The sequence below is a fragment of the Thamnophis sirtalis genome, unplaced genomic scaffold (assembly GCF_051295495.1).
Source record: "Thamnophis sirtalis isolate CommonGarterSnake01/CBP01778 unplaced genomic scaffold, rThaSir2_p1.2 scaffold_2, whole genome shotgun sequence".
NCBI lineage: Eukaryota > Metazoa > Chordata > Lepidosauria > Squamata > Natricidae > Thamnophis > Thamnophis sirtalis.
This window is the reverse complement of record NW_028261382.1, coordinates 15,978,800-16,005,792: the sequence shown is the minus strand read 5'-3', so window position 1 is coordinate 16,005,792 and position 26,993 is coordinate 15,978,800. Positions and strand designations below refer to the sequence as shown.

Sequence of the window (26,993 nt, the reverse complement as noted above, 5' to 3'; positions counted from 1 at the left end):
CCTCCGCTCCCGCCCACCGCCCTATCCGCTCGGGCCTTCGAACCTTGACGTCATGAGCAACGTCACAGCCCCAGCCGCTCCCCTACTGTTCAGTAAATATAGTCCCAAGCCGGGGAAAGGAGGGGGGAACTTTCAAATATATAGGGAGGAGAAAAAAGGCAGCGAAGAGCCTCCTCGGCCTCTTCTAAAAAAATAAACCTCCCTCCCGGCCCCCCTCATGGAGTCAAGTAGGCCCGCGGAAGAACACGCACGCGAAAGCGGGCAGTGAGCCGTCCAACCCGCTCCAAGCGAACGGGAGGGGGGAGGAGGAGCGAAAGTAGTCCCGGCCGCGCCGCCTAAAAATAGCGCCCCGTGGATATCCATGCGCCCGTGTCAGTGTCTCCGAGACGGCGGTGAGGTGAGGAGGAGGAGGAGGCGGCAGAAGCGGCAGAAGCAGCGGCGGCGGATGGGTGAGTCTGGCCGCTTTCCCGGGAAGGAAGGAAAGAAGGAAATGAGGCCGGGCTCCAAAGGCTGAGGGGGCTGCGAAGAAGTCAGGGCCGCCAAAAAACCCTCAGAAAGGGGCGTATTTGTTTGTGTGTGTGTGTGTGTGTGTGTGTGAGAGAGAGAGAGAGAGAGAGAGAGAGAGAGCTGGTCGTTGCCTCCCCTCAAGTCTTCCTGAGTTAGGAAGGAGCGAGCAGCAACGGCCTCACATTTGGCGGTGGGGTGGGGGAAACGGTCGTAAAGCGAGGAGTGAGCCAGCAAGTTCTCCCTCTTCAACTTCAGTTCGGGTGGGTGTGGGGGGGAGGGGGTTACCGTCCCTGTCCTAATATTCCCTTGTATTCGTATCCATTTCATGTATTCATAATCATGTTTGTACTTCTATCCGATATACTTCTATCCGTAGTATAAGACTATGTCTGTATTGTGTTGGGGGGGGGGGCTGCACTGAGGCAGCTCAGCCAATCTCATTGTACATAGGTTGTCCTTTGACAGTAAAGAATTATTATCTAATTCATGCTTGATGAAATAAAAGAAAATTAAAAAATACATTAGAAAAAGCAAAGCCGCTGCCACCCAGATAGCGCAGCGTAAAGGGATGTGGGGATGGCCAGACCTGTGTCTTGGGGGAGGGGAGGGGGGGAGAAAGTCTTCCCTGGGTGTGTGTGTGGGGGGGGGAGAGGAGGCTTTAAGGGAGCCTGTGGGGGATGCTCTGGGCATGTCAGAAGGCACACACATGTCCCAGGGCATCATCTGAAGCAGGGGTCACCAATCTTTTGCACCGCAGGGACCACTAAATTCATAATTTTAAATTCCACTGATATGAATTTCTTTTTCTTTTTTTTAAAGATCAATAGTATTTCGTGCAATATATAAACAAATGCAAACAATGTTTTTGCGGACTACCAAAATTTTCCCTTGGACCACTGGTTGGTGACCGCTGGTCTGAAGGGACTGGTGTTAAGAAGGTTAGTAGGGCCCTGTTGGTAAGAGGAATGGGGTGGTGGTGGTGGTGGCAATCAAAGCATATTCCCAGGTGGATCTGTATATCCGCAGGTTTGTAAACAGCTGGGGATACCTTGGGAGTAATCAAAATGTCTGGATCGAAATATCTGGCAGTGTAAACGTGCGTGCTTTTAAGGTGTGTGAATGTAGGTGCATTTTCATGTGAAATGTGCCTGCATTTACAGCCATTCCTTTCTGGACCGAAGTTACGACATCACTGGGAAAAGTGACTGAATGACCGTTTTTCACACTTAGCATCTGTCGGAGTCTCTCTGCAGCCATGTGATTTATGTGGCTATCCTTTGACAACCTGCCTTATTGATTTAACGGCTGCCGTGATTTGCTTCATGAAGGTGGTGAGAAAGGTTGTAAAACAGGACAAAACTCACAACAGATTTCTCACATAGCAACATAAATGATAAGCCTCCTTTGTGGTTGTGGGTGGAGGATTTACCTGTGTTTGATTCTCTATTTAAGACACAGGCATGATTTTTTCTATTCTGAATTGCAGTTGAATTGATCTGTGTTCAGGATTTTTCACACTGATGGGAATATTCTTTTTTTGTATGGTTAGCAGAATGTGAAGTTGCAAGAATAAGGGCTGAAATGTGACTTCTCCAGAGGTTGTATGTTTTGTTTATATCCAACCAGAAAGGTGTTGTTGTTTTTTACCCTCTCCTTTTGTCCAAGTCATTTTCAATAGGGGCCTTTTAGAAATTGGGAAGATCGTTTTCTACATCTCTTTATTTCTTGTTTTATTGTCCAGGACAAGATGTTCAAGGCAGTTTACAAGCATATTAAGATGTCAGAAGCAGGCTTCAGGGGTTTTTCTTTAAATTCATGCCATGTCTGATTTTTCAGGGTATTTTTTTGGAAATAGTGAGGTTGGTGAGTAAAAGAAATGTGGAGGGAATAAGTTATATAAATGGCAATCTTCCTAGTATTAGCTCTTCAGGAAAAATGTGGTGGGGGAGGAAGGATGTTTTTTTCTTGCTATACTCTTGCTCCTTCTCACAGAACTGTTAACTGCTTTCTTGACTATACCCTTATTTTTCCTACCTTACTCCCACTCTCATTTGTCTATGAAGTTGAGAAGAGTCACACACAAAAACTTTGTAATGGCCAAAGACCAGCACCCATTTCATAATGTAAAAAAATGTAAAACTAATATAAAAAGCAAAGGGTGTACAGGAAGAGTCTGTTTTGTGATGACGGTATGTTATTTGGGAGTGATGTACCTTTTTTTCTTTTAACTTCTTGAAATTTCTATTGTCAAATAGAACTATTGAATGCTGAGACTAAGTTTGGGATGTTTTGAATTCTTAGTTTGCATGTTTGTGAAATAAGGAGGGAAGCAGTTAATCAGTTGAGCAGGAGAATTTTTTCCGAATTTAGGGCTTTAGGCTTTCAAGAGCTACTACATTATGGCAGATGTAATGGAAGGGATGCTTTCTCATCAAATAAACAGAGGAGCACATTGCTCTTTTTGCTTTTATTTAAAATGTCGAGGTGGCCTTGAGTAGAGTGGCAAACTCTAGCTGGAAATATTTATCCACATTCTGTAACATCAATAGAGATACCTGTTTTGGTCTACTGGGAGAAGACAACCATGGAAACATTTTCTCATGCTTGCCAAACAATTTAATCTTTCAACTTTAAAGTTAGTACTTAAAAATAAAATAAAAACAAACGCAACTGTTATACTAAGATATTTTTTTTTTAAAAAAATAAGGCTTGATTTTTCTGCCAGTAAAAAAACATGACAAACTAAGAGTTCTTTTTATTTCATTGCAAAACGTTGTTCCTGCTTATGTTGGTGCCCTGTTGGTGATTGGAGAACCCACGTGTTTAGAAATCTATCTTTATTAAGTGTTTAATGAGTGGCAGTAGGCGTTTTCTTTCAATGGGTGTTGATAGTTTGGTATTGTCTTTCTGGCTTAGTATATAAAAATGGTGTAAAACCTGTAAGCCTTGCCACGGGTGCTGTTTAGCTCACAGGTTTTCCTTGTGAAAGACTTAGCTCTAGGAAGTGAATAGAAGGGAGTATTTTTCCCCCCAGAATTGCAACAGTGTCCCTTCCCAGATAATACTAGTTCTTCCAAACAAGAGAATTTTGTTTCCTTTCAATGTTTTTACTTCAAAACCTAAAAAGCCAAAACAATGTTTCTAATACAGTGATGGCGAACCTATGACACGCGTGTCAGTGCTGACACGCGTAGCCATTTGGGGTGACACGCACAGGATTTCATGCGATTCATCCTCGGCTCCTGCACGGCCGCCGAGGATGAAAGAATCTGTGCTGGAGGAACGGGGGGGGGGCGGGATGTGTGATCTCCCCCGCCCACACTCACTTACTGTATCGCCGCCGCCCCTTTCTGAGCGCAGGGGCTGCTGGTAAGGCGTGCGTGCCGTGCGCACACACGTCATCAGCGCGGCGAGGGAGGACTCGCAGGAGAGGAGCGCGGGAACAGTGCGCGCCTCTCTCCAGTCAGGCCGGCACAGAGAGTCTACTCCTGGGACTGTCGGTTACGACCGCACCACAGCAGGGAACAGCTGCAGAGTGCCAACGGGAACTGTGAGCGCCATTAGCAGCAACTATTGGGGTGCCATGGACTTGTAATTGCCCACAATAACTGAGATAAGTGAGGGGGAGGTTGTGTTAGCTTGTTAGGCTAGTTAACCCCTAATTGGGTATCTATAATTTATATATCTATAAAGTTACTAAGCAGGTATGTTAAATAATTTGTTTTTGGTTTATTAAATACAATTATATATTGCAATTATACATTTTTGTAGTTTAAACTATAAATTGCGCAAAATTATGTTTTTGTCGAAGTGACACACAACGCGAGTTATGCTCGATTTTTTGCCGATTTTTGACACACCACGCCAAAAAGGTTGCCCATCACTGTTCTAATATGTGGCAATCTTAAGAAAAAAGTCAACCTTGTGTTGAATAAAAATATAAAACAGTTCCAGATTATGGTATTGATAGATACTGGTGTATTTTGATTCATCAGTGGGTGAGATATAGGTTGCCATATTTCTTAAGAAAATTTTAAAGGTATATTTTAATAGTTAATTGTTTTTAATATGAAGCTTAAAAGAAATGGCAGCATTTTTTTTAAATTAACCCAAAGTTTACCTTTTTTCCTGTTGAAAATTATATGATTTCCTTTACTCATTTTCAGGCTAGTTACTGTTCATATCAAAGATGAAGAAAAACAATTTGGTATTATGAGCCAGCAACACTAGATTTGTATTTATTTTAGATTATAGTTATGATGGAATTGTAACATCTAAAGTTTAATAATAGTGGGATTAACATATATTTGTTGCTATGAATATTGGGAACACTTATAAGTTTGGGGAAGATAACCAGTATTAAAGCAAATGGCTTGGGAGGATTATAAAATGAAAATGTTGGATAGCCATTTGTCTGAAACGGTATAGGGTTTCCTGCCTAGGCAGGGGTTGGACTAGAAGACCTCCAAGGTCCCTTCCAACTCTGCTATTGTATTGTATTGTAAAATGCAATGGCTCTAAGATTAATTTTGCATATCTATTGATGAGTGAAGTAGGAGTAAAATAAAAGAATGGTTATCCCATGATAATGAATTATAAAACATGTCTTGGAAATATCTAACATGAATGTAATAAGAGGAGCCCTGGAAGCAAATGTGTTGGACTACTTGGCAAATGACTTTGCAAAGTGGAATTGTTCAGTATGAAATGGTTACAAGGATATGAATGCTTTGCTTGCTGCTATTGGCTAATGTTTGTTCTGCATTTGAAATAATGTGGGGAAAAGGGGTAGGGGAGAGCAGACAAGTGGCATCTGGAAATGAAAATAGGTGAGGTGACATGATGAGATATGTTCAATAGCATTTTTAATTTGGATCTGTGTAGCAGGTGGATTAAATATAGAAGGTGGGTGTGATTTTTTTTTGGAGAACTTGAGAGTCTGATCTGTGAGTCACAATTTAACACTGCTTTCATTACTGCTATCTGTCTGAAACTCTTAACTGTTTAAGAAATTTAGGCTGATGATCTAAGTGAAGTTGCTTGTTCTCCAGTCAGTCATTTAAGGATTGAAGACTTTGCTTTTCCTTTAGTATAAATACTACAGCATTCAGCTCTATAGTTTCTTCATTGCTATTGTCCAGTATTTCTGAAAAACTGACAATGATATGTGAACGCTAAGCATTAGAATGATTATATCATGGCACATCGTATAAAGTTTCATACTTCTTATGCTTTGAACCTTTGAAGATTAATATGTACATAATTTTATTAGTTTAGTAATGATTCTCTATATCTTAGCTATTTGGTCAAATGTACATAGTTTTTTTGTCACTGCCTTTATACTTGAGGAAACAAGGAAGTGTTATCTTGAGTTCCAGAGCTTCCTCACATATTGTATTGTATATTGTATGTAACAACTGCCTACAATTTTTCCAAATATAGTAAATGTCAAATGTCTTTGGTTATGATGCTAAATATATTAGCAACCTGCTGTTATGGAAAACCACTGATTATTAAGTAAGAATTCTTCCATTTGTTCTTGCAAAGGAGCAATATTATAATGTTACATTTTTATTTAAATGTCTTGTAACTTGTTACAGTATATTGTTTAATTCTAGCAAGTACTGCTTAACTGCAGTTATTAATGCATACACGCTTGCTTCAAAATCAGAATTTGAAATTGGCTTGTTCTCATTAACTAATTAACCAGAACGACCCGGTTAGGAAGATGTAGAGAACTTAGACACTAATTCTTAATATCATGAGTCTTAAAATGGCCAACATGGAAATATGCTGATTACAATTAAAATATAGGTATACACTATAACGTCAGATACTAATGACCTTGAGTAAACAATACAGTGATTTCAACTATCACATAAATCTAAAACGAAGCTAAACATTTGTCTTATTACTAAGATCATGCTGGAAGCTGCAAGTCGTTTTAATTCCTGTTACTGCAGGTAAAGCTGAAGTGACCTCTATCTCTGGTAGGCCAGCTGCTATTTATATGCAGTTGCTTCAAATGAGTTCCTTCAAGAGAGGTCTGGGCTAGCTGATAAAAGCGACAGCAACAATTGTAACAATTCCCCCCCCCCTCCTCCTTTGTTGTTGCTTCTCTCCTTGCAATCCTCCATTTTTAAAGCAAGCTGGAAAATGTCAAGAACTGCAAGACTAATTGTTGCTTCACATGATTTACTTTTAGTTGAATATGCCTTTATTTATACCCCCATTACAAATTACTCTGAAATAGTTCTCTTTCTTCAAATTTCCATCTTTCCTCATGTCCATTCCTACCTATTTCTTGTCTTCATAGGCTTTTTTATTTTGTTTTGGTGCTGATTGTACTGATAGCAGTTGATAATTTATGTCTACATTATGGCTCAAGTGTATAACAAAATGTTCTGAATTTTTGAAACCTCCACAGCATATGTGCTGAAATTTGAAGACTATGAAGGTGAAGTTAATTTTCTTTATATTAGCCTTCCTGTTTTATACTTAATTATGTTTTCAGTCTGATGGTTGCTGTTGTCAAAGTTGGAGATTAATGAATAAATAAAACACCTGCTATGATTTGGGATTCTTTAGGAAATTATGGATAGTCCATCAAAGCTTTAGCAACAGTGTTCTGCTTTGACCTTTTTTTAACGATTCAGCTGATTCAATAATATGAATATAAACTTCAGTGCAAAATGATAGGAAAGGACAGTATGAATTAGGTGGAATAAATTGTATTCCAGTAAATATCTACAAATGACAATGTGCTGTCAAAAGAATAGTTGTTCTGCAGTAACCAGGGTGGAAAAAGTTTGTCCCTTTATCAAGTGTTTTGGTACTGATCCCTGACCTTTGGGCCTTTGAAAATAAGTATGGGAGTTCCTAGCAGTAGGTAGGAAGAAGAGGCAGAATTCTGGGCTCTGGGAATCAGCCATAAAGAACACAATACAGAGAGCTTATTAGTCATGTATGTTGCTGCTAAAGTTCTTGCTTTGCAGGAGGAGTTGCTATTCATATGCCCAAATTGTTAGGGCTGTATAAAGTGTGATTCCCTCTTACAGTAATTACTTGTTAACATAACATCCCAGGCGCTTGTCTTTTTAAATTTTATTTAGGAGAACCAGGCGGTTTACACGATGCTTCCTCCTTCTGTTTTCCCCCCATAGCTTATCTGAGAAATCATAACTGATCGAAACTCAGTAATACTGACCTTCTGCAGTTAAAAGTAAATAGTACAAGAGCCTAGGTATATTCTAAAGCCACTCCCCCACCTTCACCTGCAATGATCCACTTAACAGCTGATGCCATGATGGAGATAAGCTAGGTGCTCTGCTCTACGCTTCTACTCAAAGCAGGTGGAGAAGAGTGCCTGGAGGCCAGCAAAGCTGCGTTTTACACGACACAGATGTCCTGTTGTGATGCTCAGAGTGAAGTGCTACTTCATTTTCCATAGCACATCTCAAGGGGGTGGTGCATCGGGGAAGCATTGATTGAAAACCCACTGCCTCTTGAGGCTTCGCAGAAGCCTACGAACTGTGGTTTTGATATGAGCTGTGATAAAGTCCAGGCAGTTCCCTGATTCAAGGAAAGTTCTTTGAACAGATCAATGGCTGGAATAGATTAAATGACTGTAAATGTAGTGTAAAAAGCATAAATGAAACTTGTTTTCTTCCTGTTCTATGGGAACTCTGTAAGTTTATCAGTTGATATAGAGTACCTGTTTGTAAGTATTTTATTTAAAACATATAACCAATTTGTAATAAATGCATGTATAATTGCAGTAGAAAGATTTGATTATAGTATAATCAGTACACTTGTTTATCTTCCTCATTCTATCCTAGTTCTTGCTAATGGTTGGAACAAGCTTGTTACAAGATATTGCTTCCTGAGTTTTCCTTAAATAACACTTGCTGAAATGTACTACATGTGGTTGACTGTCTGATTTAGAAGTGTATCTGGCATAGTATCCAATGAATGAGTAAAATATAGTGACAGTTGAAAACAAACATTGAACTACAGCAATTTTTCGCCTACTGTGTGGGAGAAGTTTTAATATGCTCCCAGAGTGTGAGTAAGTGTCTGCATAACTACCTCCTTGTTGTAAGTAAGCTTAACAAGTTATGAAACAATTCATTATATATTATATCATCATATATGTTTCTAGTTATTTATGAGATTCAGCCTAGAGTGCTAAAAATTCTGGCAAAAGTGACTGAAAGCCCAATCATATTACTTATACCTTTGTTTGTTTCGTTTTCAGTCATGTTTCCTTGTACAGAGATTAATGGAAGATTCGTTACAGTGTCATTAAAACTCTTACAGAAATGAAATCATTAAGTCAGATTTTCTCAGAATCTCATAATACTTGACACATAATGTTGTTTGCCCTTACCTTTTGAAGCAAAGAATAGTAATCTATCCCTTTGTGGATATGCATTGAATAGAATATTTCAACCATATGATCCAAAAGCTATGATATAATTGGGTTACAAACTAGCTTTTTTTAAAACCCTGTTTTCCCCAAAATAAGACCTCCCTAAATAATAAGCCCAATTGGGCATTTGAGCGCATGCGCTAAAATAAGCCCTTTCCTGAAAATAAGCCCTCCCCGAAAATATTACAATACAGCAGCAGCCATGAAGTGACTATGGTTGCCGCCTCCTGCACCTCAAAAATAATAAGACCTCCCCAAAAATAAGGCCAAGCATTTATTTTGGGGGTCAAAAGAAAATAAGATCCTTTCTTATTTTCGGAGGAACACAGTACAAACAACTGTTCTTGGTAATTCTAAATTGGATCTGTCTTCTATGCCCAGAGAACATTAAAACAGCCCTGCTGGATTAGATGACAGTCTGTTCTAGTTCTGCATTTATTCATTTTATTGAATTTATATGCCACCCATTTCACTAGCTACAACTCTGGGTGGCTTACAAACATGAAAAACAGAAGTACAAGCATTGGATATTAATTCATTTCATATCATATATTAGAGCAGCTGCGATGATACCTTTGGAATGCGTTTAGTCAGGCGGTGGAGAAATAAATTCCACTTCTACCATGGGACCTCCCAACTTGTGTGAAATCATATCTTCCATTCTAGTATCTCTCAATAGTGAATTTATTGAATAATATTTTAAAGCCTTTCAAATTGGTAGATCTTACCATATCCTGTCTAAATTAATTCCCTGGCTCTTTGAATAAGTACTTTTTCGACTATTGTGAGTTACCTTATTATACATGTTGCCCTCGACTTATAACGATTTGTTTAGTACAGAGGTATTCAGCTGGTTCTGACTAGTTCTGGAGAACCGGTAGCGGAAATTGTGAGTAGTTCGGAGAACTGGCAAATACTACCTCTAGCTGGCCCCGCTCCATCTATTCGCTGCCTCCCTAGTCTTCTTCTGTTGCCTTGCCACGCCCACCAAGCCACGCCCACAGAACCGGTAGTAAAAAATGTTGAATCCTATCACTGGTTTAGTATCTTTCAAAACTACAATGACACTGAAAAGTGATTTATGACCAGTTTTCACACTTATGATGGTTGCAGCATCTATATGTGATCAAGATTTGAGCAGTTTGCAACCAGCATGTACTTTATTTATGATAGTTGAAGTGTCCTGGAGTCCTGTGCTCACCATTCATAACCTTCCCAGCTGGCTTTTGACAAGCAAACTCAATGGGGGAAGCCTGATTCACTTAACAACTTCTTGATTCACTTAATAACTGCAATGACTCTCTTAACAATTGTGTCAGAAAAGGTTATAAAATGGGACACAAGTCATTTAACAACTGTCATGCTTAGCAACAGAAATTTTGGGCTCCATTATAAGTCAAGGGCTACCTATAATCAGCTTTATTCATTGAAGTGTTTTGAGAAAGGGCAGCAATTTCTTCTTATTCACTTTCTCTATGCTGTGATCAACAACTTGATCAGATGCTCTTTCAGAAGCTTAAAAACAAACCAAGATATATTTGGCTTTATAAATGCAGCAATTTATACAGCAATGCTACATATAGTTGGCATGGATTGTGATTAACACTACACAGTTTAGTAGGAAAAAACAAGTCAGATGTTTTGGCAGAGAACAGAGGAATGTAAAGTTAGGAATCTCTATTTCACCCACTGGATTTGTGCTAGCATAGGATTAAAACTCACAATCTTTCATTTTTAGCCCAGTGCCTTTAATAACTACCCCAAACTGTGTACCCAGAAGATACCTGTAGAGATAAAATAAACATCACCTAATTTGTGCATATGAAAGGCTGAGCACCAAAGAATGGAGGCCTTTGAACTCTGGCGCTGGAGAAGACTCCTGCGAGTCCCTTGGACTGCAAGGTGATCCAACCAGTCAGGCCTAGAAGAGATCAACCCTGACTGCTCTTTAGAAGGCCAGATCCTGAAGATGAAGCTCAAATACCTTGACCACCTAATTAGAAGGAAGGACTCAGTGGAGAAGAGCCTAACGCTGGGAACGGTAGAGGGCAAAAGAAGAATGGAACGACAGAGAATGAGGTGGCTGGATGGAGTCACCGAAGCAGTCGGCGTGAGCTTAAATGGACTCCAGAAGATGGTAGAGGACAAGGAAGGCCTGGAGGAATATTGTCCATGGGGTCACGATGGGTTGGACACAACTTCGCAACTAACAACAACAATAATTTGTGCATTTGCAACATTTTTAAAGTTCAAAAACAAGCATTGCTAGAAAGATGTAAGAAAAAGTCATCCAAATGTCTTAAGCAGTTGTTTGTACCTCACTGTGACGTTCACATTAGGGTGGGTATGTATGTGTATATGTATAATAATTTGCACGTATGTAAACATGTATGCATATATACAATTTATTTAAATCGGTTTTGATGAAGGTTTCATCAATGAAAGTTATGGATTATAATCTAGCACACTGGTTGAATGCAAGTTGGTAATCTTTCTCATTTTACTAGTCTAGCATACACATACATACATATGTCAGTGGGTGTGCATGTGCATAGTCAGACTTTTATAGAACGATATTGATCTTACTATATCTGTAATTGGAAAATAAGTCATTTTTCTAATTTATTTTCTTGGAAGAGCAAACATTCACACAGGAACTAACAACCCAAAACCACAAAAGAATGTGTGGTAAGTAGTTACCTCCTCAAAATGCAAGAGGTATGAGGCAAAAAGTTTAGGTGAAAAGGGCACGTTATTTCCTTTCCACAAAACACTGAAAAACTGTAAGCAAGAGTTTAATAAAACATTATCCATACCACCAATTTTAGACACTATGTACCTAAAAAATCAGGAGATATTTAAATAATATTGCTCTGTACAATTTTGGCAGCATAAGCATTAAAACACCTTTTAATGGATTACCTGCTTGTAGAGTATTTGCTTGGTGAGAAGGGCATACAGTTATCCAGCATGGACTGCAAACAGCTGAAAAGCAGCATTGATCAGGATTAAAAGAATAAAGTTTCTTGGATTAGAAATAAAACTGCATTGCTTTCTTGTGCTTTCTTTGTTCATAGATCTGTAAATGTCAACCATTATAATATAAAAGATTCCATTTACATTTTCTACCAGTAAAAGCAAGGGGATATCCACTTCAGATTTCCTGTTTCAGTCACTTGTTCTGTTGCTGGCAGTGGCAGTTAAATATCATTTATTTAATAGTATTTATGAGTAGTAATAATATTAATAGACTTTGACAAACTTCAGAGTAACAAAGATTTTATCAGAAAGCGGAATCTACTAAAAAAAGGAGGAAAATATTTTTTTGTCACTAGTGATCATGCCAATAAAATTGTCTCAAATGTGATGTTGAAAAATTAGGACTCTGTGAATTCCACAAGAGATTTTATAATAAAGATGCTATCATTGAGAATACAGTATGTATTTTCTACATTAACAGAAAGGAGCCCTATCTGACTTCCCTGTGCTGGGGCAGCCTTAACGTAAGTAATTTAGGGTTTTAAATGCTAAAAAATGGAGACAAAATGAATATTTTAGCAGGAGTGCAGTATGCTCCTTCCAATAATTTATTCTCATGAAATGATATTTTCATTTAAAGGTTCTAGAAGATAATCAGAAGAAATGTATAAACACATGGCCTATCTAGTAATTTCTTTACTTATTTGAAATGCCCTAGTTTTCCTATTAATAACCTAAAGTTAGCTGCAGTTAAATTGTTAATGAACATTTTGGAATTTATAACTTTTTGGTATCTTAACATATGATAAACTGATTTGAGCATTAGATGCATTTTAAATTCTGTGTAGATGTTTTATTTTTCTGTAACTGCAACAAGTGCCTGCATAAAATATTGATTAAGATAGTCAGAAAACAATAAAGAAGGCAATCATACCTAACTTCATTTAGTATACAAACCATCACAATAACAAGGTTCATTCCCTATGTTAAGCCAGAATCAAACAAAACCTAGCATGCAAATATTGAGATTGTGCTTCCAGTTCATGTATGGAATGATATATGAGAGGTGGTTTTAATAGACTAATGAAAAATTAATATCTACTTCAGTTACTCATTTTAGCGAGGTTTTGTTTGTTGTATTAATTGTGGAAAATAATGTTTCACTTCTTAACTGATTAAATATGAGTTGGAGATTATGGAAGAAAAAGAGAAGCTATTAACTGGTAAGAAAAAAATAGGTTGCTAAAATTTGTCACTATATTGATAGAGTAAGAATTTGATTTAGAACCCCAATCAAAGGCATGCTGTGAATTAGCAATTAAAAAAAAAACAAATAACACTTTCAAGAGATGCTGATCCTCACCAGCCCCCACTTTTTGCTGATGCAAGTTGAAATAGTAGATCAGTGTGGTTGTTGATATTTCAGCTGTTGCCAGCCGATCATAAGCAGACATTGCTTCAGCTGCTTTAGCTCTTCAGGCAAGGAGATAGTGAAAGACTTGAAGATGTACTGCCAACTTTGAATTATTTGGCAGGAACTCCTCCTTCTGTTGCATTAGATTTGCAGAAGCATCTGGCATGCACTGTAACTCCACTATTACCAGTTTATAGTGTTTGTTCACATAAAACACGATATTGGAAAATACAGTCATTATCACCTTTTAATTTTAATGTATCTGGAGGTCAGTCTTGGAGGGGGCTGAATTGTTGCCATTAAAGACAATTTCAAATTGCGGTTTTGATTTTGGCTAATTCTGAAGCTTCCAAACAGGTTATTTTTATAGAGTTAAGATTATAAAACATCAAGATCAACTTTAAAACGGAGTGTTTAAGTGCTATACATGGACAGCCCTGTACAGTTTGAATACCTTTAGAGGCAAATATCTAAGTGATAAAATGTCCCATGAAATAGAGGGTTGTTTTTATTTAAAATGTATTAAATATTAATGGATAGATTTCTTATAATCCAGCTGAGGCAAAGACCCAATACAAAGGAGAAAAGTAAAGGAGTAAAAAACATAATTTTTATATCTTATGTACCCCACCTTCCTGTCACTTCTTTCTTTTCTTCTCTGCCATTCTAGTAAGCCAGGAAGTCTTCAACTAAAAGCGAAAAGCTTTATGTGTTTTAACTGAAAAAGTGTTTCTAGCTTTAGAAGAAGGCAGTTACACTTTTAGTAAAATAAGATAACACAAGGATAATTTATTTTATATGTATTGCTGAATTAGTTCCTGTATCTTGATATTAGTTTACCACTTGAACATGGATAGGAAAAAATAAATGCATAACTTGCATGAAACTCTCATCATCAATCTGGACAGTTGGATTTGGTGCCACCATTGAGTTGCTAATTTTATGGGGTTCTTTCTCTTATGTATGTATATATGATTATATATGCTAATTTTACGGGGTTCTTTCTCTTATGTATGTATATATGATTATATATGCAAGTATTAGTGATGTGCTGTATTTTAAATTTTGTGACTTTTCTTGGACCGTAAATAAATGAATGTTGGTGGTTTGTTTATTTAAAATTGTTTTTCTGCTCAACCTTAGGCAAATAACTCATTTTATTCATAGCTATTTTCTTTAAATATCATTATATATACTATTAATGTAAAGTTATTTTAAAGCAAATATGGAGAAAAATAACATTTTTGAAATGGATTTTTAATGAAAATATAAGCCATATTAATTTGCTAAGCAGTTGTATTCTTGAATCTTGTGATGTCTACCAAACACAAATTTTCTCCTTTCTTTGGTGCAATAGCTTTTCAGTTCAATGTTTTATGATGAGAATAAATAACAGAGGTCTTTTTTCCCTGTATAATTTTTCCACTAAGAATCTGCAGAGAGAGGGAATTTTGACAATTTTATCTAGGAGCGCCTACATTTTGACAATACTGTCAGAAATCCATCACAATTAAAACAAACTATTGCCAAATAATTAAAGCCTGTAAAGTTAAATTTTATTCAGCTAGTATGCTTAGCAGTCAAGGCATTAAATGACTGAGTCTTTTTCTGCCTTGACATGAAGCCAGATGGGTGACCCTGGGCCAGCCATTCTCTCTCAGCCCTAGGAAGAAGACAATGGCATGCAAAACTATGCCAAGGTAACTTTAGGAACTAGGTCAAGCAGTCATAAGGAGTCAACAGTGTCTGGAAGATGAGAACTAACAGCTCACATATAGGTTTTACATTTAACGAAGTAGCCATTAAGTATCAAAATTAGTGCTTCAAACTGTGAACTTATATATACTTAGAGAAGAAAATTGAATGCAACTCCTTGGGTTGTTCTTCTGATTTTGCTTAGTCAAAAAATTTTTTTTGCATGCCAAACTAAATCAGGTATCCTTCACTGAAGTTACTTGGATTATAACACTTGCATATTTTAAAATATTTCATCACAGTGAAATACTGCAACCTTAGTTTATTTATATGAGTAACTGTTGTGTTTTTGCACTTGAAGTGGTCAGTGAAATCTTAATTAAACTTACTATATAAACATTGAAAGTTCAATTTTATAATATTAATCATGTTAAAAAAATGACATGTACACTTTAAAACATGGTAAGGTAAATATACAGACTAAAAGTTGAAAGGTAAAGATAAATTATTTTTCTTAGGTGTTCTGATACATCCATGCTTTCCATTAAGCTATAATATTTAGAAATTTAGAAATATTGCTGCTTAAAGAATTTGGGCATCCACCTATACATAATCCTATATTAGCAATTCAAAATTAAATAGAAGAGATGGAAGACACAGGGTATTTCAGAGGGAATGCCTTTTTGCATTAATAAAATAATGTGGGACGCAGAATGGCACACTTGATAAAATCCTGGTTGTGAGTATGATCCTGTTGGCGCAATCTACTTGTTAGGTAACACAGAGTTGTGTTAGATTGTGAATGGATTTGCCCACCTAAAATGGGATCACTTGGGGTGAATTTTTTTCAAGGGTGGTGCATTTGAGGAAGGTAACTGTAGACTCTTTGTTTTCTTGTAGACTTTCATTTGCTTTTTTGTTTAGGTGTGTAGGCACTTTTCAAGGACCCACTGCTGTTGAATACAATATTATCACAAACTATTTGCGAACAGAAGATAGTATAATTTCTAACAATGTGAGGCTAATGACACATACCCAGCCTTGGGTAAAACAGTGGCAAATAACTTGTGAAATCTTGCCAGGGAAACTTGCTCAGGCAATCACGAGGAGACAATACTGACTAAAAAGCACAAATAAATAAGTATACAAAGTTTAATATATTGGATGTATCTGTATAAAACTACAAACTGCAGAGCCTGAAACTGCATTCTTGAAAATTGGACACCTCTTCCCTGTAGTATTCTAAAACTGATGTCTGTTTTATACCTCTTTCCCCGCTCTGTGTCTAATCATTTAGATAAGATTAGAAGGCGGGAGATACATCTCCTATTTTTAGACTTAAAAGCAATTTTTGGTAGGAGCATTTTAGTTGTGGCTGTGTCTCTGGAGAAAGTGAGATTAATTGCCTTTTCCACATGTTGGCTTTCATAGAACTTCATCTACTAAAAAAAGAATACCCCTCCCCCCCAATATTTTAGTTTTCTTCAGGATGGAGAAAAATGATTAAAAAAATAAATTAATCAGATTTTTTAAAATTTAAATTGGATTTTTTTTATTTTTATCAAATTTATTTTAATAAAATGCTTTTGGGGTAAAACTCTATCTAAAATAGTTTTCTCTTTAAGATACATTAATAATTTAGTTTATTCATCATGAAATGGAGCTTAGTTATGTAGCATGAGGCTGTATATTCTGCAATATTTACATTTTTGGTAAACTCATTCAATGAATCCAAGCTCTGCAAGCTGAGATAACATGCACTGCATTGATGCATTCACACAATTTTACAGTAACTATGAGATTAATCATAAAACAAAGTTCATGAATATTCCTTTATCCCCTTGTTTTGCAAATCTATGTTCACTACAAACTGTATGATTGTTTGAAGAGAAACGCATCTGTACCCCCAGGCTCCAAGTGTGAGGAGGAAGGGCAAGCAGTAAAAATAAAAGGGAAATCTTCTAAGCAGCTTATAAATATAATATTGAAAAGCATCTGGCATTTCTGATCAATCATGGCAGCCCCTGTTAGCGGGATCCACTCACCGGCTACCTGCCACGTCCCTCACCATGTGTCATTGCTGCATCACCAGCCGTTCCATTAGAGTGAATGGGACAGTTGGTGAGTCAACAGTGGGTCAGAGGAGGAGCCACTGCGGGACAGGGATGACAATTGCTCTTTAAAAATTATGATTTAAATTGAATTGATTTAAATCAAGCCTTTTTACTAGTGATTTAAATCATTTAAATTGTGATTTAAATTGACTTGACTTAAATCAAATCCACCTAGGTTTTCTTAATAGGGAAAATAATAGCTTTGTGGAATTTAAATAACACAGTGATATATCTCCTCCTTACAGTAGCCCCACACAAAACATTTTACCAGGGGCTGGCTGGTTGTTCATATGAAGAGCTGTGTTAGAATCCTAATTTGGATCCTCACAGTAGCCAACTTCTGGCTACTGCTAGAGCTTCTAGTGCACATCTCTAATTCATACCTGCTTTTGGTGCTGGCATGTCATCATTATAAGTAATTCTTAGTGATAATCTTGCTGTCTGCTCTTCTAAAGTTATGTAACTTGGTAGCCATTATATATTATGCATCATACAACAGTCAACTTCATTTATTGTATTCTAAGCTCGATGAAGAATTTTCTTCTATTCTGAAACTCCTATTATTCTAAAAGCAGAGGGGAAAACTGCATTTTCAATACATTCTACATAATTTTATACAGCTCTGACATCCCTCTCTTGAATTTATTTTTCAAATTCCCTAAATGCTATGAACTTTTATCATAACCTTTTTTGGGGTTACCACTTTTTCCAATTCAGCAATGTCTTCCTTGAGATAAACTGATAAGAATTTTATAGAAGTGTAAATAAATTTGTACAAGAAAAAGCATTTCCAAGGAAAATTACCTTGAACCCATGCTTTGCCACCTAGTTTTGCTTCCTGAATCACACAGTTACATCTTTCTAAGTGATTTCATAGCTTCTAGTGTAGCTTCTTACACATCTATATTTTCCTGACAGTAGAAATAATTAGTGGAATGGCTTCCCTCCAGAAATAGTAGGTGCTCCATCACAGGAGGTTTTTAAGAAAAGATTGGGCAGTCATTTTGGCGCAGTGGTTAAATGCAGCACTGCAGGCTACTGCTAGATCAGCAGGTCAGCGGTTCAAATCTCACCGGCTCAGGGTTGACTCAGCCTTCCATCCTTCCGAGGTGGGTAAAATGAGGACCCAGATTGTTGGGGGCAATATGCTGACTCTCTGTAAACCGCTTAGAGAGGCCTGAAAGGCCTATGAAGCGGTATATAAGTCTACTGCTATTGCTATTGCTATTGCTATTATTGTCTGGAATAGTGTAGGGTTTTCTGTTTGAGTAGGGGGGTTGGACTAGAAGACTTCCAAGAGCCAACTCTATTATTCTGTTTTTCTGCTTAATGCTAGCCTGTTACTGTGTCTAATTTTAAAAAGATAATGTAAAATCCATGTAGGATCTTTGTCTTGTTTGATATTCCATGCTTGGCTACTGTAGGTTCTTTAAAAATAACTAATGTGTTTTTTTAAAAAAATATATTTGAGTTTATACTTAAAAACTCAATATATACTTATGCTCAGTGGGTTGCTAACTGATTTACTAATGGTTTGCTCACATGCTTGTGCACGCAACAAGCCCCCCGGTGCCACCACTACCAGTTTGGCTGAACAGGCAGCAACCCACCACTGCTTATTCTTCTGTATTAGAATACATGACTAGAGCTTATGAGCCTTGAAACAGCAATATCATTTTCAGAGCTTAGGGTAGCAGCCATGTGATGCTAAGAAATGACACAGTCACTTTAAAGAGTTGTAGATCCATGCTATGTTTGCACTTTTGTGTGGACTAAAGGAACTATTCTCAACAATTTCTGAAGTGCTGTATGGTTGCTCCATTTTTGGAGGCTTTCAAAAAGAGACTGGACAACCATTTGTCTGAAGTGGTGTAGTGTCTTCTGCTAGAGCAGCGGGTTGGACTAGAAGACCTCAAATATCCCATCAAACTCTATTATTCTGTGTTCTACAGCATATTTCTGCTTGATGCCAGTGAAGCCTTTACAGGAAGCTTTAGTTGTTGATTTTGATTGAATAAATATTTGTACTGCAGACAGGAGCAGCTCTCTGAACTGAGTTTTCCCTGAAAATGTGAACAAGGTGGTTAATATTGGAATGGATGGCACTGCAGGACTCTGGGTTAAAGTGGGAAATCAAAGAAACATCCTTGAAGGAAAGAATGACAGGTGTGTCCATGTACTAAGCAGGTTCAAAGCTTTTTGGCTGTTTAAGAAGAAAATAAAGTGCTTTATATGTTTTCAGACATTTCATCAATCAGAGTAGAAGCATTCATTTAGTCTTTATTCTGTGACATCAACTGTGGATTAAAACTGCTTGTAAAATCCCCCAAAATGGCTTTTGTCAGAGGACAGCAGTTACTGCAAGATCGGATGTCTATTCTATGCAAAATGTGCAGTTACTCCTTTTCAAGAGTTGGTGTTGTTCCCAGTCCTTTAGAACTTAGCAATCAGCATTGAAACACTGAAATATTTTTTGGCAGAGTACAGTAGCTATTTAGCAGGAAATCAAACTGTCTTGGAAGAAATACAGCTCACATTTTTCCCCTTCAAACTGTACCAGTGAGACTTGCGAATTGCATTTTTAGGGTGATTATTGTTTGGAAGTTCTGCTAATATCAAGTCAGTGTTGTAGAATTATTTCCATGTTTCTTTACAAATTGGAAACACGTTGATAAACTGTGTGTATTCTAGAGAAGTAAAGTTGACCAGTCTCCTGTTTTAAGACATACTGTATATACTCAAGTATAAGCCTAGTTTTTCAGCCCACTTTTTGAGCTGAAAAAAGCCGCCTCGGCTTATACTCGAGTCAGTGAAAAATTTGCCCGAAATGGAGGAGAAAAAGGGGTGGGGCCATGCCGCTGGGTGACGCTCGTGAATGGCCCAGCGCCCCTGAGTTTCCCCTCCCTCTGTGTCAGTTTGCCGCGCAGCGTGCACCGCACCATCCCCCCTCCTCACGTTCTAATGTAATGCAGGGCTATCTTACGATTCCCCTTCCTCCCCCTCCTGCCGCTCTGCAACGATGTCCCACCTCCTCCTTGTTATGGCAAGCAGCCACATAGCGATGTCCCACCTCCTCTGGTACAGTGATCCAATGATAGGAATCACTGTGCCGTGTGTCATAGGAGGCGGGACATCATCATCACAGCGGGACATCAGCATCATGAGGTGAGTGAAGTATTTCATTGAATACACCGCTATTGTGTGATAATAATTTGTTATGCAGAGCAAATTTTTACAATGGCTACTGTATATTTAATGGGCACAGGCAGGCTGTATATGTTATTCAATGGGCAATGGCATTATTGGTATCTATTTTTATTTTTGAAATTTATCGGTAGCTGCTGCATTTCCCACCCTAGGCTTATACTCGAGTCAATAACTTTTCCAGTTTTTTGGTGGTAAAATTAGGTGCCTCGGCTTATATTCGGGTCGGCCTATACTCGAGTATATACGGTAGTTTCAATCCAATTGTAGAATAAATTCCCAGTGGGTCATTTCAGGGGCATGGCATGCTTCAGAAACATTGATAGTTGCAGTCTTCAATTTTTCACTCCTAGTGTGCTTTCTTAATTACAAAATTGGAAATACACACCCACTCACATTAGAATAGGCCTCTAACTTCCTGTAAGAAGAAAAATAAAAACCTATTGATGTAGTCAACTTTCAGCAAATCTAAGAAATGCTAATTTCTTGAGCACAGAGACAGAAATAAATTTTCCATGGATGATCATACAACTAAAATATAATTGTATAAGATTATAATAATATAATAATATAATCTGATATAATTGTAAAGATTGCCAAATACATTTGAGCCTATCAAAGGCCATGAATCTCCAAAAGAATCTGAAAGAAATGATAATTTTTGTTGTTTCCTGAATACTTTGACTACTTTGAATATCAATATTTTTTAGACAATCCCAGTGTCTGATTCTGCATTGTGGATTGAGATTACTCCAATCAGAATTGTGAAAGAGGCATTTCCAGACTGACTTCAGAAGAACAAGCCAGCACGTGAAAGAGTTTGCTTCATTCTTTATGAATTGTTTGCAAAGTACAAACTTTCTTCAAGTCCAGATAGTGTTACAGCCAATAGGAAGGAAGGATATGTTCAAATAAGTGATTTATACAGGGTCTTATTCTAACCTATGCTTTTGAAGATAATATCTGATTTGAACAATGTTGTGATCAGTGTTTACTTATTCTTCTCCAAGGTTGTCACATCTGCTATGTACTGTGCTATGTGCCTTGATGTTACAGTTTTCCAAGGAATGGAAAACCCTACATTCTTTAAGTGCTGTTGAAGTTAACCCGTCACTGTAATCCTCATAGCCTATAGTGAAAGATACCTGGAAGGTGAAGTTCTGTAATAATTAAAGGACTACTGGCTCTCTGCTTCTTGCCATGAATGAGTTCTGTTTCCCATTTTCTCTTATTTTATGCTTAAAAAACATTACCACAGTTTGCTAGATAACAGTGTCTTGATTCTGTTGCTCAATATGCCCACTGTCTATGATTTTTTAAAACTTTTTTTTCATTATGAATGGCTAATTTGAATCTTGTTCTGTTTGCTGCTTCATCATGATGTATTGCAGTCCTTTGTGTAAAAACCTTAGAAATCAGAAGCACGGGTACTTTTTTTAGGTATAGGTCATCTTTTAATAAATTTACAAGTCTTTGGTTCCATTTCTGTGGCCAATGACGTAGTGTTACAGTTGGAAAAATGTGCAAGCAGAAAAGAAATGTTCAGATTGGTAATTGGCTTGTTAGTGATGTGTGAAAACTTACAAGTTTTACAGTAATGAATATAACCTTGAATTTCTCAGCTATTTGTCAATCCGTATGTTCCTGTGAAATAGCCTTTTGGGAAAACGAAGTGCTGCATAAAAAGTCTCAAATGGATTTATTTTTAAACAGCATTCAAAAGTTGTTAGTTCTTGAATAGTATCTTATATGTGAGCCTACACCATTGTTAGAGAAGAAAGTACAGAAAAATACTGAAAATGGAACAAGACCCAGAAATTCTGGGCTTTAATTTGACTTTTTTGTGGGAAGTTATTGGAATGATACTTCCTTCCAATACTGGAAGGAATTTTACCATGTTGACAGTGAAACAGAAAGGCTACATATTTTGATTTAATATAAAATATAGAAATTAAAGGAATTTCTCTTTGAAATATATAAATATCTCACCATAAATAATGAATATATTTTGCCTTACATTATACTTTGTTATATGTTTAAAAAGGAGCCATTGATTTTTTTTTCCATAAAGAATTGAAAGATTACTGCAACATTGATATGGCTTTGGTGGCTGAATTAGACCTATGTGATATGAGTGCTTTAATATTTAACCATTATAGGACTGAATTCACCAGGCAATATAATAGAGTTGTCTAATGCTTTGCACTTAAATTAGAAATAGAGCTTTTCAACATACATGAATGAGAGTGCAACTCATTAAAGTAGACATGTCCTTTTCCAGGTTCACCTAATTGTTGAGGAAAGATGCACAGCACTAATGTAGAAACATTATTGATGTGAAATAGTGTTTTAACTGTTTTTCTTCTTTTCTTAATTCTAGATTTCTAAGTCAACACCGTGCATGGTTCTGTGTTTGGGCTTCAGTTGTGGAAGAGAAATGCCTACCATGTGCTAGGATACAAGGTTGTGGATCCTTTTATTTCCGTGGTTCTGGAATATAAAGAGAGAAACAGGACAAAATGGGGAGGAAGAAAATACAAATCACAAGAATAATGGATGAGCGGAACAGACAGGTGAGAAACAATACTTCTTCGGAAATATACTTAGCTTGCATTCACTTTTGTAAATGTTTGAGTGGGACTACTTTTCCAAGCTATGTTTCCCCCCTACAACTTCATCCTGATAGCCATCGTGGACAGAAGCTACAGAATTATGATTAAAGTATGATTAAAGTATTTGTATTTGGTGATATATTTCTTACTATACTAAATTATACTAATGTAATTATTAGGAGGATTTACAAACTCATAATTTTTGTAGGTTCAAAATATTGCAAAAGTTTGAGAACCTGTGTTAACACATCTATAATATGTTCAGATTTATTACTTCATTTTCCCCCCTGTATAATGCAGAATACTCAGTGGATTCATAATGTTATTTCCAATGTACTGGAAAGGAATCTGCTTAGAAGAATCACATATTATTTAGTGATAGAATTTTACTCAATAATACAGATTTATATATAAAAGTTTGTCAATTACGTAAAGCAAGCATTCAATCATAGATTTTTGTGAGCAGTGTTAGAAGTTGTAGCTATTTCTTTAACCTACATCTCTTTGTCTTTTTAAGCTCTTTGATAATCATAGCTTGGACACATAGTCTCCTTTTGCTTAGTTTGGGAAGCTTTGCAGCATCCCATTCTATTACTGTGATGGCCAATTATGTCATTCACTTCCCTTTTATGAGAATGGCAAAATGCAATTATAACCCAGGAAAGACAGTAAAATTTTGTATTGCTGGACATAACCTACTGCTTTGTACAAAACGGGGGTCATCAAATGCTGCAACCATGTTCATCCTTTATTATTTGGCAATTTTAGCCACTTATTGGATCCTTCCCAAGGACCCGGGACAGGGAGTTATTGTTTGATGTTGTTAAATGTACTGACACAGGATGTAAGCGGTTTCAAGTAAAGGTGCCTTTTATAAATGACTAGTGGTGATGTTGTCAATGACAGTGGTTCAAGTGATGTTCCCGATGTTCTAGGGTTGCACTGAAGTGTGTTTTTTTATTGTTACTATGTTTGCTTTCTTTTGCCATAGTTGTTCTTTTCCTGTTTGCAGGTTTTTATATTTTGTGATTTTCTCCAGTTTTTTTCTTCTTCTGCTGTCTTCAGGTATTGCAGTGTCTATTACCCAGATTTTTTTGTCTTCTCTTATCAACAGTTATTAAGCCTGAGGTGTTATGTGGCAGGGGCTTGTCTCTTTTAATTCTGACATTCTTTTGAAAGGAAAAAAGCCCCAGAGCACTTTAGCTTCTTCGTTTTCTATTACTTTGTCTATTTTGCAATCCCAGCACTTCTTGCTTGCAGGCAGATGGTATTTCTTGCAGATATTCCAGGGCACCATTGTTGCCACTATATCATGCCGTGGTTTGTAATCAATCTGTGTGATTTTGCAATAGCTAACTAGATGGTCCACTGTTTCTTTAGCTTCTTCGCAGAGGCGGCATTTGTTATCTGTTGTTTATCTTCTCAATTCTGACTTTCTATGTGTTCGTTCTTAAAACTTGATCTTGTGCAGCCAGAATTAGCCCTTCTGTCTCTTTCTTCAACTTTCCTGCTTTTATCCATTGCCAGGTCTTGTTATCTGCTTTGCCTGTTGGTTTTTTTTTTTTTTTAATGGACTGGCCATGTAATACGCCCTTGCCATGTCTCTATTCTTCCATTGGCCGTTCTTGTAGGCTAAAGTAGTTTGATCTCTCTGGCGTTCAGTAAACTTTCATGATGTGCTAGCTTTAGTGCATTTTTTTTCACTGTTCTTCAGATATTCTTCCAATGCTATTTCTCCCCCCCTAAACAGTCTGGTGTACTTTCAACATTCCATATCCACCTATTTTCATTAGTAAGTAGAATCAGTCAACATCGCTGCATGGATAAAGGGCATGATTCATTGTCCTTGTTTTTCTGGTCTTCCTGTCCAAGATTTTTAGTTCTCTCCAGTCCACTATCCCAGCTTTGTATCTGGAATTGTCAAGGTGTTAATTGCCTTGATTGTACTTCCACCACTGAGTTTGGACGTTCACTTTTAACATTCTTCTTGCCTTTAATGTGCTTGATGTGATTACCTTGAAGGATACCCAGGTTTTTGTAGTAATTGTCTACCCAGACTGTTGACCATATTTCAATAGGAAATCTTAATTCCTTTAGCTTTCACTATTTTTCCGTATTGATGCTCATGATCCTATATTTGTTCAGTCCAAACTCCTCTGGTATATATATATATATATATATCTGCATAGGCATAGGCAAGCATGTTGAGCAGCGATTCTATTTCAAATAGTGCTTTTCCATATACAGTAGAACTTCTGGTCACAACCATAACTCATTTCATAATTTTGCAAACTTTGATCATGACCCTTAACCTAATTTTGGAAATTTGGCGCTAACAAAAAACGGGTGGAAAGGGAAATCGAACCCCCCCCCCCCCAAAAAAATGTGAATTTTTTGGTTGGAACCCGAGTTGGTCGTGGTCAGAAGCGCTCATGACCAGAGATTCTACTGTAGCTTCAAATTGTTGCAAAGGAGTGGGATAGTTTGTGAGATGTTTTTGATAATTGTTAACCATCACCTGACTTGTTCAGTATCATGGACAGAGGAATCAGTGCAATGACACACAGAATACTGGCATAGCTCTCATCTTTCTCAGAGTACACAAGTCCTACAACCACATCAAGGTAGTGCCTCATTAGGAGCCATTATTACATATGCAGCAATATCACTACTGCCAGGTTTTTTTTCTGTTGGTGTTGGCCTTCATATGCTTCAAGCTCTTTCCAAGAACCTAGGCTGTTGCAATGTATTGGCCTAATATACTTGAGGATCCAATGTGAACTTTTGTTATTGATAGATGGAAACTTTGTCAATGCGCAGATTTTCTAAGTGCCGTATAGAGTTGTTTGGTATTACACCCAGTGCCCTGAATCACAGCTGGTTTATGCCATAATCTTTCAATTCTGAATTTCATATCTTATTTATTTATTTATTTATTTATTTATTTATTTATTTGACTTATATACTGCTTCATAGGGCTTTCAGCCCTCTCTAAGCGGTTTTACAAATTTTTAGCAAATTGAGTCAGCAACTTGCCCCCACAGTCCGGGTCCTCATTTCACCCACCTCGGAAGGATGGAAGGCTGAGTCGACCTTAAGCCGGTGAGATTTGAACCGCTGAATTGCAGATCAGAGTCAGCTAAAGTGGCCTGCAGTACTGCACCCTAACCACTGTGCCACCTCGGCTCTTGGTAGTATCTTCCATACTAATCTCCTATTTATCTTATTTCTAATGTTCCCTGCCCATTGTCATATTAATTATCCACACTTACTTCTTTTCAACCACAGCTAAATCTGTTGTGTTATGAGCTAAGATTTTGTACTTGAAAATCCCACACTATCCTAACCAGCTCATTTTAACTACTTTTTCAGTAAGTTAATTATTGGTTTTTTTTTTTACAGATGTTCCAGTGAATCATTTTGGCAACTGTGTTGTGTCCTGGTTTATAATCAGTTTGTGCAATCTTCTTGCATTATTATTATTATACAATTGTATCACAGTGGCCAATTGTTTCGCCGGATTTGGCATTGGTTACTAGTCGGGCCCCACCCAGGGGCCTAGGACGTCATAATGTATTTTCATAATATGCGTGCAGGTCCAAGCAGTGCGGCATTTTGCAATTTTGTCAATTTTTAACTGTTTTAAATGTAATTCCAGTGCTTTTGGAATAGCACCCAGTGTGCTAATTACCACTGGAATTACCACTGCTGGTTTGTGCCATAATTGTTGAATTTCGATTTTTAAGTCCTGGTATTTCGTGATTTTTTTCATATTCCTTCTCGTCGACCCTACTATCACCTGGTATTGCGATGTCTATGATTGTAATCTTATTTTTCTCAACCAGTGTGATGTCTGATGTATTATGCGCCAGTATTTTGTCCGTTTGTATGCGAAAATCCCACGAGATCTTGACCATCTGATTTTCGGTGACTTTTTCAGGCTTATGTTCCCACCAGTTTGTTGCTGTTTTAATTTTATAATTTTTGCACAAATTCCAATGGATCATTTGTGCTACTGAATTGTGCCACAATTTATA

The 26,993-nt window shown here is 37.2% G+C and overlaps 1 protein-coding gene across 8 annotated transcripts in view; it reads left to right on the top strand.

Moving 5' to 3' along the window:
* Window positions 1-361: 361 nt before the first annotated feature.
* MEF2A (myocyte enhancer factor 2A) overlaps window positions 362-26,993 on the top strand; it is an 86,144-nt gene continuing 59,512 nt past the window's right edge. For all 8 annotated transcript variants that reach the window (XM_014061722.2, XM_014061721.2, XM_087704330.1 and 5 more), the window contains exons 1-2: window positions 362-449; window positions 22,725-22,917. In XM_014061722.2, coding sequence (XP_013917197.1) covers window positions 22,864-22,917 — 54 coding nt within the window. In that variant the 5' untranslated portion in view covers window positions 362-449; window positions 22,725-22,863. The remainder of the gene's footprint in view (window positions 450-22,724; window positions 22,918-26,993) is intronic.